Here is a 19,894-nt window from a genome sequence, read left to right as displayed (position 1 = left end):
CTTATCCAGTATCTCCTGCAACTGACCTGTCCATGATATTTCCCCACCAGAATACTTGGTCGCAATGCTGGTTCTTGAAGCCTTGCCTGCTTGCCACAAGCAAAATCAGCATCACTGTAAATGCTTAAATCATCTTCTCTAACACAAATAAAACTTTGTCCACACCATACACATCTGCATACCATACCGTTGCTCAGCTTCCTCTGGCACGGTTATTTCATAACCGGCAACATGCAACGCAGCCCTATGGGATTCGTGCACAGGATTGCCTCGCTGCAATGTCTATGGCTGGTCTTCGTGTTTTACGTCGCGGTTGGAGCAGATCTCCACCTTGGCTCCTCCGGAGACCCAAACTTATTTTAGATTTGACTCGTCTTAAGAAAGATGGCACGCCAGATTTTACAGTCCAGTCACTGTTTTTTAACATTTTAGATGTGCATCACGGTTTCACTGTCGTTTACACTGATGGCTCCAAACAGGAGAATTTCCTTGGCTGTTCTGTGGTGTTCCCTGATCATGTTACCCGGATTCGCCTCCCTGCTGAATATACCGTTTTCGCAGTGGAGTTCCACGCGATTCTGAAGGCACTGCAGCTGATGCATCGTGTTCGGGGCGATCGATTTCTTCTCTGCTCCGATTCTCTTAGTGCCTTACAATCACTGCAGAACCTATACCCGACTGAGGAGATGGTCCAGCTGATATATGACCAACTGTACTTGCTCCAACGGCGGGGTAAAGAGGTATCCTTCTGCTGGGTGCCTGGTCATGTCGGCATATGGGGCAATGAACAGGCCGATCGGGCTGCCAAGGAGGCCTGCAGAGAGCAGGATGTGGTCCAGTGTCCTATCCCCTTGCAGTCGGTCATTGCTGCACTCCACAGTTGTGGGAGGACGAATGGCTGGCGGTGACGGCCAATAAACTGCGATTGGTAAAGTCAACCACTCGGCCGTGGCGTTCCTCCTGCCGGTTGCTCAGGCGGGAAGAGGTGGCCCTCACACGTCTTCGGATCGGGCACTGTCCTCTCACACATAGCTTTTTATTACGGCGGGAGGATCCTCCGTTTTGTGATACTTGTGGTGTGCACATCTCTGTCCGGCACATTTTAACAGACTGCATTTTATACCGTGATGCAAGGGCAGAAGCACAAGTTGATGGGGATCTGCCTTCTGTTTTAGCTAACGATGAGACGAGTGTGTCTAGGGTTTTTAAGTTTTGTGATGTGTCTGGACTCTGGCCTAAACTTTTAGGCTGGAGGTTTTAGTGTATTGCAGAGTGGCTGACTCCTCCCCTTTTTTCCTTGTGGTCAGCCAGCCACTTCCATCTGCTACATTGTTTTAGCTCCCTCTATCATTTTCTTCCTGTGTTGTCTGTGTTTTACTGCTGACACCCTGCTTCACCCCACGCTTCGGTGTAGGTGAGCACATATTTTTCAACTATTATTACCCGTGTTTTGTTCCGTTTTATATTCCTGTTCTGGGAATTTTCTTGACACCAGTCTCCCTCTGTTACTGAACGGGCACTGAAGACCTTGCTGTCGTGCGCCCAAAACCCCTCTACTACTACTACTACTACTACTACTACTCTAACACAAATAGTACCATAATTTAATATGCCTTTCAAATAACAGAATTTGTGCTTCACTCTATTCCAGTTCTCAGTAATTGGTTTTCATAGCTCATGCCGTTTTATTCACCTCAAAAGTTATGCCTGAACAATTAGCTACACAAGACATCCAATTGGTTAGCTATAGGGGCAGAAGACAAAACTGCTTCATTTTGAGCATGTACTGGATTTAGTCAGTCTTCTTTGTAATGTGTTTGTTCATTTTGAATGGCCTTCACTGATAACTTGTTGCAAAAGCATGAAGGTCACCAACACCATTTTCTCTAAGAATGATTTATTCACAAGATACTGCATACTATTCAGCAGCAAAATGAATAACTGAGGGGGGGGGGGGATGCTTGATGTATAAAAATCAAGGATATTTCAAAACAGTGAAATCTCAGACATTTTGTGTTTTATAATAACAAAATGTAGTATGTCACTCGTATATTGAAATTATGTTGCTTATTCTGTTTTTTGTATGTTATAGTTGCTGCAAACAGGGATGGTGTTCCTAGTGGTAACAGTGATGTTGACCACAATGCAGCATACAACATTAGTGCTGCCCTTACATACACAACCCAGTTGATCAATGTATTGGCATTTTATTTGGATGTATGGTTGCCAGCAAAATTGAGTTACAGGTAAAAAGTACTTTATCACTACTTCACTGGGGTTGCAGTACCTCTTTTGTCTTACTCCAGAAGACATTACATAAGCTTATGATTGACGTGGAACATCCATATGTTTGATTTATTTGTTTGTTTGGTTATGTGAATGAGATTTATGGGAAGTAATATTTGTAAACAATACCAGGTACATGATTTTTATTATCCAAATCATTTTTTTGTAAAAATTACAATGACAAGGAAATTGTTTGGAGCATATTATATTGTTTCATAATAGCCGTTTCTGTTTCATAATAGCCGTTTCTCAAAGTCACCTGTTAGACAACTTCTGAGAAATATGTAGTGTAGATCTTAAGACACAGTGCATTGTGTCTCTCATTTCTAAATGGACCATCGATAAATATTTTAATGTTAGTTCTAAAACTTCTAAACCTGTTAGACTCATGCAGAAACAATTCTGTTATCCTTTTTCGTGCCTGTCTTTGAATGGACCAGGAATATGTTGTTAACTTTGGGGAAATAGTTACTTTTGGAATTTGTATATAGGTTCAGCCCTGAATTATGTTTGGGTATTGCAAGTCATTGTGCTGTCTGTTTTCCGTGGGAGCGTTAATGGATCATTTCAGTTTCGGATTTAATATTCAGTAGTTTGTTCTATTTTTCGAAGTATCGCATTATGGAATCCGTACATTTCATACAGAGGGAAAATATCGGACATCTAAGTGTGTGTGTGTGTGTGTGTGTGTGTGTGTGTGTGTGTGTGTGTGTGTGTGTGTTTCTCTCTCTCTCTCTCTCTCTCTCTCTCTCTCTCTTTTTAAAGCTATTGTTGTTATTGTTTACATTTGTGAAATAATGAAATTTTTTTGTTGCCCACGTGGTTATGGAGCTGATCTTCAGTGGGAATCACATGTGATATTTAAAGTAATAGAAAGGGTGGAAACAGTTAAGAATGAAGGCTTTTTTTACTGTTAGGGCTGGGGTTCACATGAGAGTTTCTTCCTCTCCCACAATTTCATGCTCTCAGATAGTACTCGGAAAATTGTTTGCACTAGGAGCAAATTTTTGCAGGTAGTTGCTGTCTGATATTCACTTGTGAGTACTTTCTGTAAGTTTCTGATAGTCTTGCAATCACAGATGTTGGAAATGTTTGCACATAGCAGGTTGAGAGTGTTTGACCAAGCCAAAGATCACTTTCCACCCCACAGGGGGCCAACAGCTCTTTTGTGGGTAGGTGTGGGGCACACACAGGTCCCCGAGCTATTTTAGCCTTTCTTCTTTTCTGGGCTGCTTTACCTTCCCCTTCCTTCTCCCTCCTGTCCTTATTCCTTTCCCTTTTCTCCTTCCTTTCCCTTTGCTCCTTCCTTGGTGTTCTTATTTATGTTGGCCCAGCTATCCTCCTGACTTCGTTTCAGCTTGCAGTTTTGGTTTGTTTGCTTTTTTCCTCTTTTGCAGCTTTTCTTTTTTGGTCCCCTGTAGGGGTTTGACCCTCATCTCCGAATTTGACATCTGAGTGTGAGCCAGATGGGGTTTTGGTTTCCGCTGGATAGGTCAGGAGCCCACTACACGCAGCAAGCGGCTACACGGGTAGCAGGGGTTGTGTGGTGTGGACTGGGCGGTTTTTTAGGTTAGATGGCCTCGGGCAAGTACAGAAAGGGCAACAGCCTCAAAGGGTGCGGGGCAAAGTCAGGACATGCGGGGACCAAGCAGCAATCGGTATTGTAATTGTAAACTGTCGAAGCTGCATTGGTAAAGTACCGGAACTTCAAGTGCTGATAGAAAGCACCGAAGCTGAAATCGTTATAGGTACAGAAAGCTGGCTGAAGCCAGAGATAAATTCAGCTGAAATTTTTACAATGGCACAGACAGTGTTTAGAAAGGATAGATTGCATGCAACCGGTGGTGGCGTGTTTGTCGCTGTTAGTAGTAGTTTATCCTGTAGTGTAGTAGAAGTGGATAGTTCCTGTGAAATATTATGGGTGGAGGCTATACTCAACAACCGAGCTAGGTTAATAATTGGCTCCTATTACCGACCTCCCGACTCAGCAGCATTAGTGGCAGAACAGCTGAGAGAAAATTTGGAATACATTGTACATAAATTTTCTCAGCATATTATAGTCTTAGGTGGAGATTTCAATTTACCAGATATAGACTGGGACACTCAGATGTTTAGGACGGGTGGTAGGGACAGACCATCGAGTGACATTATACTGATTGCACTATCCGAAAATTACCTCGAGCAATTAAACAGAGAACCGACTCGTGGAGATAACATCTTGGACCTACTGATAACAAACAGACCCGAACTTTTCGACTCTGTAAGTGCAGGACAGGGAATCAGTGATCATAAGGTCGTTGCAGCATCCCTGAAAATGGAAGTTAATAGGAATATAAAAAAAGGGAGGAAGGTTTATCTGTTTAGCAAGAGTAATAGAAGGCAGATTTCGGACTACCTAACAGATCAAAACGAAAATTTCTGTTCCGACACTGACAATGTTGAGTGTTTATGGAAAAAGTTCAAGGCAATCGTAAAATGCGTTTTAGACAGGTATGTGCCGAGTAAAACTGTGAGGGACGGGAAAACCCCACCGTGGTACTACAACAAAGTTAGGAAACTACTGCGAAAGCAAAGAGAGCTTCACTCCAAGTTTAAACGTAGCCAAAACCTCTCAGACAAACAGAAGCTAAACGATCTCAAAGTTAGCGTAAGGAGGGCTATGCGTGAAGCGTTCAGTGAATTCGAAAGTAAAATTCTATGTACCGACTTAACAGAAAATCCTAGGAAGTTCTGGTCTTACGTTAAATCAGTAAGTGGCTCGAAACAGCATATCCAGACATTCCGGGATGATAATGGCATTGAAACAGAGGATGACGCGCGTAAAGCTGAAATATTAAACACCTTTTTCCAAAGCTGTTTCACAGAGGAAGACCGCACTGCAGTTCCTTCTCTAAATCCTCGCACAAACGAATAAATGGCTGACATCGAAATAAGTGTCCAAGGAATAGAAAAGCAACTGGAATCACTCAACAGAGGAAAGTCCACTGGACCTGATGGGATACCAATTCGTTTCTACACAGAGTACGCGAAAGAACTTGCCCCCCTTCTGACAGCCGTGTACCGCAAGTCTCTAGAGGAATGGAAGGTTCCAAATGATTGGAAAAGAGCACAGTTAGTCCCAGTCTTCAAGAAGGGTCGTCGAGCAGATGCGCAAAACTATAGACCTATATCTCTGACGTCGATCTGTTGTAGAATTTTAGAACATGTTTTTTGCTCGAGTATCGTGCCGTTTTTGGAAACCCAGAATCTACTCTGTAGGAGAATCAACATGGATTCCGGAAACAGCGATCATGTGAGACCCAACTCGCATTATTTGTTCATGAGACCCAGAAAATATTAGATACAGGCTACCAGGTAGATGCTATTTTCCTTGACTTCCGGAAGGCGTTCGATACAGTTCCGCACTGTCGCCTGATAAACAAAGTAAGAGCCTACGGAAATATCAGACCAGCTGTGTGGCTGGATTGAAGACTTTTTAGCAAACAGAACACAGCATGTTGTTACTAATGGAGAGACGTCTACAGACGTTAAAGTAACCTCTGGCGTGCCACAGGGGAGTGTTATGGGACCATTGCTTTTCACAATATATATAAATGACCTAGTAGATAGTGTCGGAAGTTCCATGCGACTTTTCGCGGATGATGCTGTAGTATACAGAGAAGTTGCAGCATTAGAAAATTGTAGCGAAATGCAGGAAGATCTGCAGCGGATAGGCACTTGGTGCCAGGAGTGGCAACTGACCCTTAACATAGACAAATGTAATGTATTACGAATGCATAGAAAGAAGGATCCTTTATTGTATGATTATATGATAGCGGAACAAACACTGGTAGCAGTTACTTCTGTAAAATATCTGGGAGTATGCGTGTGGAACGATTTGCAGTGGAATGATCATATAAAATTAATTGTTGGTAAGGCGGGTACCAGGTTGAGATTCATTGGGAGAGTCCTTAGAAAATGTAGTCCATCAACAAAGGAGGTGGCTTACAAAACACTCGTTCGACCTATACTTGAGTATTGCTCATCAGTGTGGGATCCGTACCAGATCGGGTTGACGGAGGAGATAGAGAAGATCCAAAGAAGAGCGGCGCATTTCGTCCCAGGCTTATTTGGTAAGCGTGATAGCGTTACGGAGATGTTTAGCAAACTCAAGTGGCAGACTCTGCAAGAGAGGCGCTCTGCATCGCGGTGTAGCTTGCTCGCCAGGTTTCAAGAGGGTGCGTTTCTGGATGAGGTATCGAATATATTGCTTCCCCCTACTTATACCTCCTGAGGAGATCACGAATGTAAAATTAGAGAGATTCGAGCGCGCACGGAGGCTTTCAGACAGTCGTTCTTCCCGCGAACCATACGCGACTGGAACAGAAAAGGGAGGTAATGACAGTGGCACGTAAAGTGCCCTCCACCAAACACCGTTGGGTGGCTTGCGGAGTATAAATGTAGATGTAGAAGAACTCCCTCCCTAGTGTCCTCTGCATGGGTTCCTCTCCCTCTCCCTTTTCCCCCTAGCCCTCCCTCCTCACCATAGCAGTTTCACTTCCTTGCTAGGTCACTAGCTCAGTAGTCAGTGTGGTGGATCTGTCATGTACCCATCTGGTTGAGCCCACTGAGACCACAGGCATCGTACTGCTGGTACCTGCACTGTGAAAGCCTAGGAGTAGTTGCCTATCTCTTCGGGGCATTGGAACTTGCTGCAACGACCATCATGCCAGGCAGCCGTTGCTGTCGCTAGGAAGTGGGACGAGCCCATGATCGGAGTGGGTGATACCAGGGCGGACGCTCGGCACATGAAATATGTAAACTATCAGGTCTCTCTTTCGCAGTTGCATATCTTCCTAGAAATAGTTCTGTCTCATTCCCGTTTTGCCTTTTTCCCCACTTTGTTGGGAGAAGGGCCCAGCCATCGCACTTGGCGCAGAACCCTTTCCGCAGTTCCTGGAGTGTTCCAGGACTTTTGCCACCACCAAACTCCCTTTATTTTTTGTTTTGTGGAATACATTGAGGGCAAGTTCAGTGAAGTTGAATGCTTAAGCAAGATGAGATCTGGTTCCCTCCTTATAAAGACAACTTCTGCCAACCAGTGGCTATCACTCCTTAAAAGTCTCTCACTATGATACAGGTGTAATTTACAGTAGGGACCTTCTCCTCCAGTCTGGTAATGAACATAGACTAATCTGGAATGACGTGGTGTACATTTTGTCCGGCATGTCCAGAGAGGCCCTAAAGCTAATCATGTAGACACCCACACTTTCATCCTGACTTTGAGGGGGATGCTCTGCCCGCGAAAGTTAAGGTGATGGTATAAAGATACGACATCAGACCATACATTCCACCTTGATGCATTGCTTCCATTGCCTCAAGTTTGCGCACCCCTCAGGGGCTCAGCATTCATTTGCTGAACACAGACTTGGCGACCCTGTGGTTCCTGTGTTGGGGACTGGTAAGGGCTGGCGGCGCCCTCTGTCACCGTAAGCTCTGGGCATGCTTCAGCGACCACCATGCAGCTCAGCGGTGGAATGTTGTGTGTTTCAGAGAACGGTTGTCTTGGCTTCATTGCCTGGACTGCAAGGAAGTTATACACATATATATAAAAATAAAATAAAATAAAATAAAACCTCAACCTCAAGGTGTGCTATGTGCTGATGAGGTGAATGGCTGTTGAGTTACAACAATCTCTAGCGGGCAACCTCTGGGACACCAGCCCCCTCCCCCCCCCCTCCCCCTCCGGTTGTATAAGGCTTGCTCAGGTATGCAGGGATTTACCTGGGTCAACAGTTATTTCCCTAGCGTCGTGGGATCCCTATGGAACTGTCTTATCAAACTACCATTACACCTGACGTGAGAGGTGTACCGTCAGGCAGTACCTACACCTACTCCTCAAAGAGAGCTCGATTGGTCAGTCCCCCCAAAAAGAAATATCAGAATGATAGTAACAGGGCATTAGTGTGCCATAATACTGTCATTGTAATCAATGGAACAGGGAGAACCTTTGAGAAGATCTCCCCTTTCCCTATTCACAATGCATTGGAAGGTATAGCTGGGTCTCTAAACAGTGTCAAACAACTTCATTACGGAACGCTTCTAGTTGACAGTGCTAATTCAAACCAAATATCTAAGCTTGTGGGATGTAAGGCCATAGGTGACTACCCAGTCGAGGCTGAGTTTCAGAACACCCTTAACTTTAATAAGGGCGTGGTTACCTGCTCTGATATAATGGAGGTGGACCCCATGGAGTTACGTGAAGAATGGAAACATATGGGCATCACGGAAGTGCAGAACTATATGAGGAGACTCAATGGCAAATTGGAAAAATCAGCAACATTTATTCTAACATTTAGGACTCCAAAATTACCTAAACACATCCTTGCATGCTATATCCGTCTTAAGATCGCGCATTTTTTCCTAATCCAGTGTGATGCAACAAACGTCAAAGATTTGGCCGTTCCACTATAGGATGTAATGGGAAGGCTACGTGTGGCAGTTGTGGAGGTTCAGCTCACGAGTCAGACAATTCTTGTACACTTCCTCCAAAATGTGTAAACTTCTCCAGGGATCATCCAGTGTGAGCAGAAAATGTGAGGTTTACAATGAGGAAAGGAAAATTCAGGAGTTGAAAGTAAAGAGATGCATACCTGTGGTGAAGCCAAGAAAGCTTTCAAAGCTACACAACCACCAGTTTTTGCTACTTCTTTTGCATCAGTCCTTAAGACGCCAATCGTTAAATGTGATGCCTCCACACAAACTCGGACCACAGATTCAAGTACAAGCGCATGCGCTTGTTGATGTACTGTGGGGGAACACTCCACTTGAAACTGAAGCCGTTCGGAAGCCATCAGCAACACGCTTACTACCTAAGCCACATACCACTACCCAACATCAGAAGTCGACTAAGCCATCCCCGCAACCCAGGCAACCACTTCCTCCTGTCAGCAAAGAAAAACGCCCTTCAAAAAGTAGTTCTGAGTCCAAGAAAGCAGTAGTTAAACCTTCAGATCAGCGAGCTCTCCCTTTCTGATGGGGACTGTGGTCTTAAGGATATGGACTTCCAGTAAATCACCACCTCCGAGGGAGGGGGACCATCTTAACCAATGGCTTCCACAGGGACTTCTGTGTTGCAGTGGAATTTGTATGGATATTGGTCACATTTGGAAGAATTGCAACTTCTGGTTTCAGAGAAACCATTCTGCATCTGCTTACAAGAAATGCACACCTGCATTATGGGACCACCACGCATCCAGTAAGGACGATGCTACTGGAGGCAGGGCTAAAGGTGGAGTGGCTGTTTTCCTTGATGACAGATGCCACTCCTTTCCTGTCCCTCTTACCACAACCTTGCAAGCAATTACTGTGAAAGTTCTCACACCCTTTAATATCACAGTGTGTACTTTGTACCTGCCCCCTAATGATGCTTTGGATGCAGACGCACTGGTAGAACTCTTCTGGGCACTCCCATGCCCACTCCTCCTCGTGGGGGACTTCAGTGCACACAATGTGCTGTGGGGCTCGGTTACCACTTGCTCCAGGTGTCGGATGATAGAGCGACTCATCCATTCTGAGAATATCTGCTTTCTGAACACAGGTCTACTAAATACCTCAGATGGTGGCCTGTACCTTGGTGGAATGACAACTGTCAATTGGCAATCAGGGCCAGATGAACAGCTCTGCGGAACTTCAAACACTGTCCAACTACAGACAATCTTCATACCTTCAGATTTGCGAGAGCATCAAACACTGTCCAACTACAGACAATCTTCATACCTTCAGATTTGCGAGAGCACATGTGAGGCGAGTGATAAAAGAACAGAAGTGGGCATCCTGGAGGGAATTCACGACTTCCATTAATCAGTCCACTTCCATTGCACAAGTCTGAGAATCAATAAGACGGATTTCAGGCAAGGGTAGTACGTGTCCCCTTATGGCCTCGTCAAGTAATGGGGTCTTGGTGGATATGCCAGAAGACAGGGTTCGGGTTTTAGCTGAATACTTCTTTACTGTTACTATGTAGACCAGATAATCTCCCACTTTTCAGGTGTTCCGTAGGACTGTGGGGATGAGGAAGCTTAATTTATTCTTGCATAACTAGGAAGTCTACAACCTTCTGTTCTACATGTGGGAACTGGAATCGGCTTTGTCTACAGCCAGAGACACTGTGCCAGTACCTGATGAATTCCATAATGCTTTGCTTTGTCATGTGTGCCCTGAAGCGAAAGGACAACTCCTCTCCTGTTTCAATCAGATTTGATTTGATGGACAGTACCACATGACCTGGAAGGAGGCAATATTAATTCCATTCCGGAAACCAGGCAAGGGCCGTAGCACCCCTAACACTTACCGGAGTGTCAACCTTACCAGTTGTATGGGTAAGACTCTTGTAGGCACGGTCAACCGCTGCCTCGTCTGGATGCTCGAATACCAAGGTCAGCTGAGCTGCTCCCAGTGCTGTTTCAGACGCTACCGTTCCACCCTTGACAACTTAATTCTACTGGAAACAGCAATACAGCAGCCCTCCTTACATCGAAACGATTTGGTATGTGTCTTCATGAATGGAGACTACATGGACGCCCGTTGCTTCTGATCCAATCCTTTCTCAGGGACTGGTGTTTATGATATCGCGTTGGCAATGCCATGTCTGACTGCTATGTTCAGGAGAATGGGGTCCCCCAGGGCAGTGTCACATTGTTTGCCATCGCTATCAATGGCATTTCCTCCACAGCCAGAAACCCTGTCAAATGCTCTTAACCTGGGCCCAGACAACTGGTTTCCGGTTCTCACCTGAGAAGACTGCATGTGTCCATTTTAACCGTGCTCGTCAGTATTTTAACCAGCCAGTGTTCACAATGGAGGACAATATTTTACATTTTCAAGACACTGTGCACTTTTTGCGTTTATTATTTGATTCAAAATTATATTGGCTCCCACACCTGGAAGAGCAATGAACAAACGGCTTCCAGTCATTGAATATTTTGGAATGCGTTAGTGGGCAAACATGGGGAGCTGACAGGTCCCGCCTCGTGCAGTTTTATAGGACACTTGTTCGATCACGCTTAGATTATGGCAGCATGGTCTACAGATTGGCCTGCCCTTCCTATCTCAGGATGTTAGATGCTGCCCACCATGAGGGCATTCAGATATCAACTGGAGCCTTTTGGACCAGCCCAGTTCAGAGTCTGCGTGCAGAGGCTGGTGAACCACCACTCTGGATTCGGTGATGAATCTTTTGGCTCAACAGGAGCTGAAAATCTCAGTGTCAGTCATTGACATTTAGTTCAGTGGTCCAACCCATCTTGGAACAGCTGTTCAGGAATCGGGCCCATGCGACCAAGCCATTTGGAATAAGTGCTACAGGCTGTCTCAAAAGATCTGAAACTTTCAGGCATCAAAATGCACAGGCAGGGATGGAGCACATTGCCACCTTGGCACCTTTCCCAAAATGATTTTAAACTTGACACAGTACAAGAAAACTTGTACTCCAGATTTTGTTTTTACAACTTTGTTTTCATCTATTTTAAGTATGTACCACGGTTTTATTGTTGTTTATACAGAGGGATCCCAGCAAGAGAATGCTCTCGGTTGTTCTGCTGTTTTCCATGATAGGGTTTAAAGTGCATCTTCCAGAACATTTAACAAATTATGATGCGGCATCATATGGCATTCTGATGGCACTGGAGAGGGTTCACAGACATCACCGTACCTTGGTTTCTTATCTGTTCCAACTCTCTTAGTGCACTGCAAGCACTTCACTAAATGTATCCAGTAGACTTGCTGATCCAGCTCATCCATGACTCCTTACAGCAGCTCCAACACCATGGCAAGGAGGTGATCTTTTGCTGGGTACCTGGCCACATTGGGATACAGGGCAACAACATGGCTGACAAAAGCCGCCAAGGAAGCATGTTGGGTTAGTGCTGTCCATCAATGTCCCTTCTCGTTGTATGCCATCATCTCATTTTCTGACAGGTGCCTCATGCGTCAGTCGGAAACTGAATGGTTGCAGGTGACTGACAACAAACTGTGGTCGCTCAAATCGACCACAAAGCTTGGCGGACTTCATGTTGGCCTCGCTGCTGGAAGGAGGTTGTGCTTAGCAGACTGCACATCGAGCATAGCCCTTTAACACATGGCTTCCTCCTCCGGCGCTACGATCCACCACTCTGTTAAGTTTGTGGTGTGCCGCTTTCAGTTTAGCGTATTGTGGTTATGTTTGTCCTACATACTGATACTAGGGCAGCCCTCAGTCTCATTGGAGATATGCCAACCAGCCTCGCAGATAGTGATTCCAGTGTTACAAGGGTTGTAAATTTTGACTGTCATGCTGCATCAATTGGTGGGGAAGGGCAGCAGACTTTAATACATTATAAACTGCTCCACGTGTGGGGACAGCCTTCGTTCCCACCCATGAGATTTGCATGCTGACTTTTTGTCAGGGCGCTGATGACCATAATGTCAAGTGCCGCCCCAACTCAACCCAAGCCACCACCACCAAGTTCGCCCACATGTCCTCACGATGCGATACAACTCCCATCTGTGGTGACTGTGGCTGCCCTTGCACTCCACTGCCTATGTGTGTAAACTGCTCTGGGCTACATTCTCCCCGCTCACCAGAACGTTCAAAGTATACAAAGGAAAAAACAATACAGGAAATACAGACGCTCGACTGTCTCAGCTATTTTGAGGCCCAGAAGAAGTTTGACAGACTTCACTCTGTGAATCTCTCAGCTACATTTGCCTCATTTACGTCTTCCCAACCCCCCAACCCCTCTGGCAGCTCCTCTCCCTTCCCCTTAAGGAGCTGCAACTCCTCCTCCTTCCTCTCCTCCACGGCCAGAGGGGAAATCCTCTTCCCTGGCTCCTGCCAGAGACAGTGCTCCCTCTTGGAACACCACTCTTCTGCCTGCTTAAGACAAGAAGCCTTAGGTCTGATGATGGACCACACTCCGAAGGCCCCAAAGGCACTTACTCTCTCTCTCTCCAATCCGGACATCGTGACCACCTATTCCCTTACTGATGACACCTCCTCCCTCCCGAGTGAGGAGCAGGAACAGGAGCAGGAGCAGTGCATGTCCCAAGTCTTTAAGGATAAGGTTTCCCCGACATCCTGGGGGGCTTCACTCCCTCCTCCTCACACTAAATCAGCCCCAGTTTTTATGGATTTCAACCCATCCTTGTCTGTGATGACCACTGACCTGTTGACATGACCTCTCCTCGGCTTCATTAGACCTCCCCTCGCCTTCTTTATGTTAACCTGGACTCTTGCCCCACAATAATTGCAATGGCATACCTGCCAAGTTTGCCGGTTTTCCCAGAAGATTTCCGGATTTTGAGGTAGTCTTCTGTTATTCCAAATGAACATGGCCCTTTTTTTTTTCCCCCTCCACTCCCCGGGCTTGTTCCTGCCCTCTGCATTCATAACTTATTTCAGATTTTACTTTCAATAATAGCTGCTATTCTGAGATGCGAGTGTTTGCAATTCGACTGAAAGTTGCCAATAATATTATCGATAATCCCTTCTTGCAGAATATTGCTGCATTTTTTTCATTAAGTCTGTGTGTTTGAAACACTGTCGGCAAAAGTCTGTCAAACGTTGTATCAATATTCACGTCACACAGATTAACACTGCATACTCTTTGTGCTTCAACATCATGTTAGCAGAAAAGCTTTGATTATGCTTGGCTTTATGCAATGTTTACTCAGGTTCTAGTATTCATGCAATCGTGTGATGAATTTTTGTGTAATTTAGTGTTTTCTTGATGAGTTCAACTAAGAAACGAAATCATCAATCTTTCAGGCGTGCATATTCTGCTGTATTTCATTGTATTGTGTGATCACGGAAAGGTAAAACATTCGCATTCTGTCCCATGTATGTGTGTGATATAAAAATTTGCTGTTGGAGGAAGAGCTGAATTAATAAATTATATTAAATCCATTAAACATGAAAATGAAGGGCAGCAGTAGGAAAATTTTTTACCATTCCTGGAGTTGACCTTGATGTAATAAGCGCAGAATGTTTGTTCACTTCATTTTTAATGGAACATAATATTCCGATAGTTACTGCTGATCATGCTGGTTCCCTTTTTAAGAAAATGTTCTCTGGTTTGGAAATTGCAAAATGATATGGTTGTGGTTGTACAAAGACTTCACGTATTTTAAAAGAAATGGCTACAGATTCAAGAAATGAACTCATTAGTTGCATGCAGTGTGAACCATTTACTTTGGCAACAGATGGTAGCAATGACATTGAAGCTAAGCTTTATCACTTAGTCATCACCTGTTTGGAGGAAAAGCAGGAAAAGATAGTTACTTCGGTGCTGTCTGTCTCAGCCTTGGTGGGTGGTTCAATGGGGCATAATATTGGGAATTTGTTAATTTCACAGTTTGAGTATTACAAAATACCAATTGCAAATTGTGTATTGTTCTGTTCAGACAATGCTCCAGTGCTGGATAGAATGAAAAATGGGGTTGCTACTGGTTTAAGGGAAACACAGCCATATGTCTTTGTGCTGGGTTTCTAATGTCATTTGATTAACTTGGCTGCTGAGAAAGATGCAAGCAGTTTGCCTGTTAAGATTGATGAACTTTTAGTTGACATTTTCTTTTACTTAGAAAAGGGTTACTAGAGGAAGGAACACCTGAAGAAGTTCCAAGAGCTCCACGACAAGGAAACTAAGGAGGTACTAAAACATGTCTACGGAGCAGTGGGATCCATTATTTGGGTTCTTTAAAGATGAGGTGCTCAGTGTGCATCAATTAGCTTAACATTGTTTACAATCCCACAAACTGAGCTTGGTGGTTCTAAAGCATGGAAAGAGGAAGGCTGTTGAGTGATCAGAATTGGTTGCCCCCAAGAGATTTGCATCTGCCACAAAATCTGACCCTCCTGTGCTGAAGAACAAAATTATTCAAACCCGTGAAGAAAAACTGTTTCTCTCTCCAGCCTTAAACAAGGCATACTGTGCTTTCCTATGTGCTTTCATTCCTGTATTTGAGAATCTCAGTGCTGCACGTCAGAGTGCTTCCCTTCAAATTCATAAACTGTTAGAACTAATGATGAACCTATTACAGCACCTTCTTTCCAGGTTTGTTAAACCTAAAGTTATAAAGAGTTCCCTGTTACAGAAAGTTCAGTAACATCTTGTTGAGAATCAGAGAGACAATGATGATCTAGTTATTGACATTCAGACAACGAATTAGGTGAAGAAACTTAATGATAAAGACAAATCAACATTCTTTTCATCTGTCAGCACTTATTTCTGCTCTGCAAGTGGTGCTCTGCAAGTGGTTATATCATAAATAAGTTTCACCTCAGTGATGTAGTACTGAAACATGCAAAGGTTGCAGAAGTTTTCAAAATTGAGGATAACAAGTTTTCTTCGGTAAAGTTCTTGTAGAAAGGTTTCTATCATTGGTGCCAAGGAAGGGAAGTGAGTCAGCTGAGGACACAATGAATGTACTACAGAGCCAGTTTGTGGCCCTGCAGGTTGGATGATCTGCTACTGTTGAGAGCGAGAACTTGACAGATGATACCAAATGGGCTCGCTTGATGAGCATTCATGGAGCTGATGTTCCTAAGTACGATAGGTTATCCAGGCTAATGCTTTCTTTTTTGACTCTACTGCGCAGCAATGCTGAATGTGAGTGTGTGTTCAGCTTGGTGAAGAAGAATCGCAATCAGTTTAGGTCCTCCACTGGAGTCCATTTCTGTTTTGAAAAGAAGAAGCAGTGGTCCATGTTACATGAATAGTTTTCCTCCAGAATTTCTGAAGAAAGCGAAGAAAGCTACTCATCTTCATCTCTCTTCTGCAAACTATGATGAAATATAGCCAGTGTTCTGTGAACTTGAGAAAATTTTGTAAGTAAGTGTAAATAAATGTTCAGTTTAGTAGTTTTGACAGTGCCATTCATATTGTGAGTTGCGAGATCAAATGCTGAAAAGCTCATTTTTGTGTAGTGTGTGAACTGTTCCCAGTGTTAAGTGACAACAAATGAACACTCATCAGCAAGTAACTTGTGTAAGCTCCTAACTTCAGAGTTCAAAAATAGTAATCTTAAAATGTAGTCTACATTAGATGTGTTAACATTATATGTAATCTCTTTCTATGTAGTCTTTTCTCGTTATGTTTGAACGCCTTGGGCTGTATGCACGCGTTAAATTTTTGTGATTTGGGATCTTGTGGATTTCTCTTTTTGAAAGTTAGCAAGTATGCAATGGATATTACTATCACCTACCAGAAAAACATGAACTTGTTTCCTCTTATTGTTCTTAAAGAAATGCACTTCTGTGATGACCACTCTCCAATGTTTCGTGGCTATCGGGCGTTCTGTCGGAACCATGCTGGCCCCGAGGTAGCATCTGGAGGGGTCTGTACTTTCGTTCACACTGATGTCATTAGTGACTGGATTCCCTTCGTATCAATCTGGAAGTGATAGCGATATGAGTGCAAATGACCGCAGCAATCACCATTTGCAATGCCTACCTCCCACCAGGTAGGCCATTTCCTAATGTTAAACGGCCTACCTTAATACAGCAACTCCTGCTCTCGTATTTACTCTGGGACTTCAGTGCACACCACCCCCACCGTGGGAGTGCCACTTCGATGGGTAGTGGTCTTCTAGTTGACCAGCTTACTACAGACTTTGATTTGTGTCTTCTCAATGACAGTTCACATAACCACTTCATTGACGCTCGTGGCACTGTTTGTAATTGATCTCACCATCTTCTCCCCCACTCTTGTGGATTCACAACATTAGTTATACCATGATGAACTTTGTGACAGTGACCACTTTCCGGTGGTTCTATTCTCCCTACGCCACCAGGCAGACAGCCCCCCCCCCCCTCCCCCACATTGGGGTTGCCACAGAGCCAATTGGCCTTTATATACCTCTGCTGTGTAGTTCGACACCTCTTTCTCAGTTTGCATTGATGCAGCCACGCAAGACATCTCTGACACTATTTTTCATGTCACTGCCACTTCTGTCCCCCTATCCACAGGTCCCTCTCATCGTTGACCAGAACTACTGTGGACCAAGGACGTAGCAGTCGCTATCCAAGTCTGTCGATGGGTGCTGTAGTGATTTAAACAACACTTTTCACCAACCAATGTTATTTCTTTTGAGCATCTCCGTGCTAAGGCTTGCTACCTTATTAAGCAGCTTAAAAAGGAATGCTGGGAGCACTATGTTTCCTCTCGGGACATATGCCTCTTCATTACAGGTTTGGTCCAAGCTCCATAGCCTTCTGGCCTCTAGCAACAATCAACTGTGCAGGTTCTTATCCTGCAGGGTGCTCTGTCTACTGATGCACCAGTCATTGCAGAAAATCTCGCGACACACTTTGTGACAGCATTAGCATCTTCCTCTTATCTGCTGTCTTTCTCTGCCAGAAACGAGTTGAAACCCCCCTCTGTTTCATCTCCCACAAAGCAGAAGCCTTTAATGTCCCAAGCCCAGATTCCATGCACAACCAGATGATCCAACCCTCGAATGCTACACAGAGGCAACATCTACTCACGGTCTTCAGCCACATTTGGCTACATGTACTATCTGCTCGCAATGGCGGGGCAGCATAGTTATCCCCATCCTTAACCCCAGGAAGAACCCAACATCTCTTGACTGACCGATTAGCCTGAGCAACTTACTTTGCAAACTGCTTGGTAGGGTTATTAGCTTCCGATTATGTTGGGTACTCGAATCTCGGGGCCTTTTGTCTCTGTGTCAGTGTGGCTTCCAGGAAGGACAGTCTACAACTGACCATTTACTCAGATTGGAAACAGCAGTCTGCCAGGCTTTTACTAACTGCCGACACCTTGTCGCGTTCTTCTTTGGGCTATATAAGGCATACAGCAGCATACTTCATGGCTTGGCACCGTCACATTTTACTTACCCTCCCTGACAGCGGCTGTCGCTGCCCCCTTCAGATTTTTATCCATGCGTTTTTTTATCCCACCAGCCCTTTCGTATTAGAGTTGGCAGTTCACTCAGCACTCCTCGGATCCAAGAGAACTGTGTCACACAGGATTTTGCATTCAGTATCACACTCTTCCTCCCCGTCATCAATGGGCTTGTAACCTCTGTTGGATCTCTGTTTACCCCGGTGTTGTACATCAATAATTTTTGCATCAGATGCAGCTCGCACTTGGTAGCATCTGCTGAACACCAGCTCCAAGGTGCCATCTGACAGGCCTCTGCGTGTGCTTTTCAATGGATTCCAATTTTCTTCCTCCAAAACGCGTGTTATGCATTTTTCTTGTCGACCTACAATACACCCTGATCTAGAACCTTATTTAGGCAACCAGCACCTGGATGTTGTAACACAGTCCCATTTTGTGGGCCTTCTTTTTGATAAAAATCTGAGGTGGCTGCCCCATATTCGCCACCTGAAGGCTACCTACATGTGGGAGCTCATTGCTCTCCGCCTTTTGGTGGCCCACACATCTTGGGGTGCAGACCGTGCTACTCTTCTCCATATTTATCGTGTCCAGACTTGATTACGGTTGACAGGCTCTACAAATACGAAGGAGCCAACTCCTGGTTTCTTACACAATCGCCATTCAGTGATTCCCTGACTATCGCCTGTATCTCATCGTCTTTGTAAACAAGGGATGTCTCCCTCCTTATACCCAGATGGTGGGATTTCCAGACGGAATGTGCCTTACTTCCCTCTGTCAGGATGTCCACCTCCACTCACAGGAAATTGCCCTGTGTTTATTTCATCCTGCAAATACCCTGCTCTCCCTCCCCCTGGATGGTGCCTTGACCATGGATTAGGACCTACCTATTCCAGGATCCTAAGGTCTCTGTCTAGAAAGAGAGATAAGGCAGGATACGCTTTTATGTCCCCTAATGGCATGGAACTCCACTTACTGCCAGGGTCATGTGGTATGTTCACAGAAGAGCTGCTAGCCATTAACACAGCCTTATAGACAGATGCTACTATTGTCACCCTTTGGTCTCTTGCCATCCATGACCTCCTCTCAGCCCTTGGCTGCACCATCTGCTTGGTTGTCTTTCTCTGGGTGCCAAGTCATGTGGGCATGAACTGGCTGGTGGTTTGGCCAGAGAGAGGCATATACTTGCCCCCATTCCCTTTCATGATTCCCGGTGCAGATATGTGGATACACGTCAAATCTCTCTTTGGCCAAATGTGTAATGCCATCCAGTGCCCTACTGCTCTCAGTAATAAACACACAATCAGCGAGACTACTGCGGTTTGGCTCTCTTCCTTCCACTCCTCTCAGATGGTGTCCACTGTCTTATGCCATTTACACATCAGTCATACAAGGCTCACAGTTTGTTTTCTCTTGCGTAATGTGCCATCCCCACTATGTGGTTGTGGAGCCAGACTGATCGTATCCCTTATATTGGTGGTATGTCCCCTACTTGTGGCCCTTCGTGCTAACAAGGGAACCTCCCAATCGCACCCCCCTAAGATTTAGTTATAAGTTGACGCAGTGGATAGGCCTTGAAATACTGAACACAGATCAATCGAGAAAACAGGAAGAAGTTGCGTGGAACTGTGCAAAAAATAAGCAAACTGAGTAGTCCATGTGTAAGATAAGCAACATCAAGGAATACGTGAACTTGGGAGCGCCGTGGTCCAGTGGTTAGCGTGAGC

The 19,894-nt window shown here is 44.8% G+C and overlaps 1 protein-coding gene across 1 annotated transcript in view; it reads left to right on the top strand.

Annotated features, from left to right (window-relative positions):
• Positions 1-19,894, top strand: part of LOC126260189 (beclin 1-associated autophagy-related key regulator) — a 123,638-nt gene that overhangs the window by 48,209 nt on the left and 55,535 nt on the right. The window contains exon 6 of the mRNA XM_049957465.1: positions 2,093-2,246. Within this exon, the coding sequence (XP_049813422.1) occupies positions 2,093-2,246 (154 nt within the window). The remainder of the gene's footprint in view (positions 1-2,092; positions 2,247-19,894) is intronic.

The sequence above is a fragment of the Schistocerca nitens genome, chromosome 5 (assembly GCF_023898315.1).
Source record: "Schistocerca nitens isolate TAMUIC-IGC-003100 chromosome 5, iqSchNite1.1, whole genome shotgun sequence".
NCBI classification, from domain to species: Eukaryota; Metazoa; Arthropoda; class Insecta; order Orthoptera; family Acrididae; genus Schistocerca; species Schistocerca nitens.
Note: the sequence above shows the minus strand (reverse complement) of the source record. Positions and strands in the feature narration are given on the sequence as shown.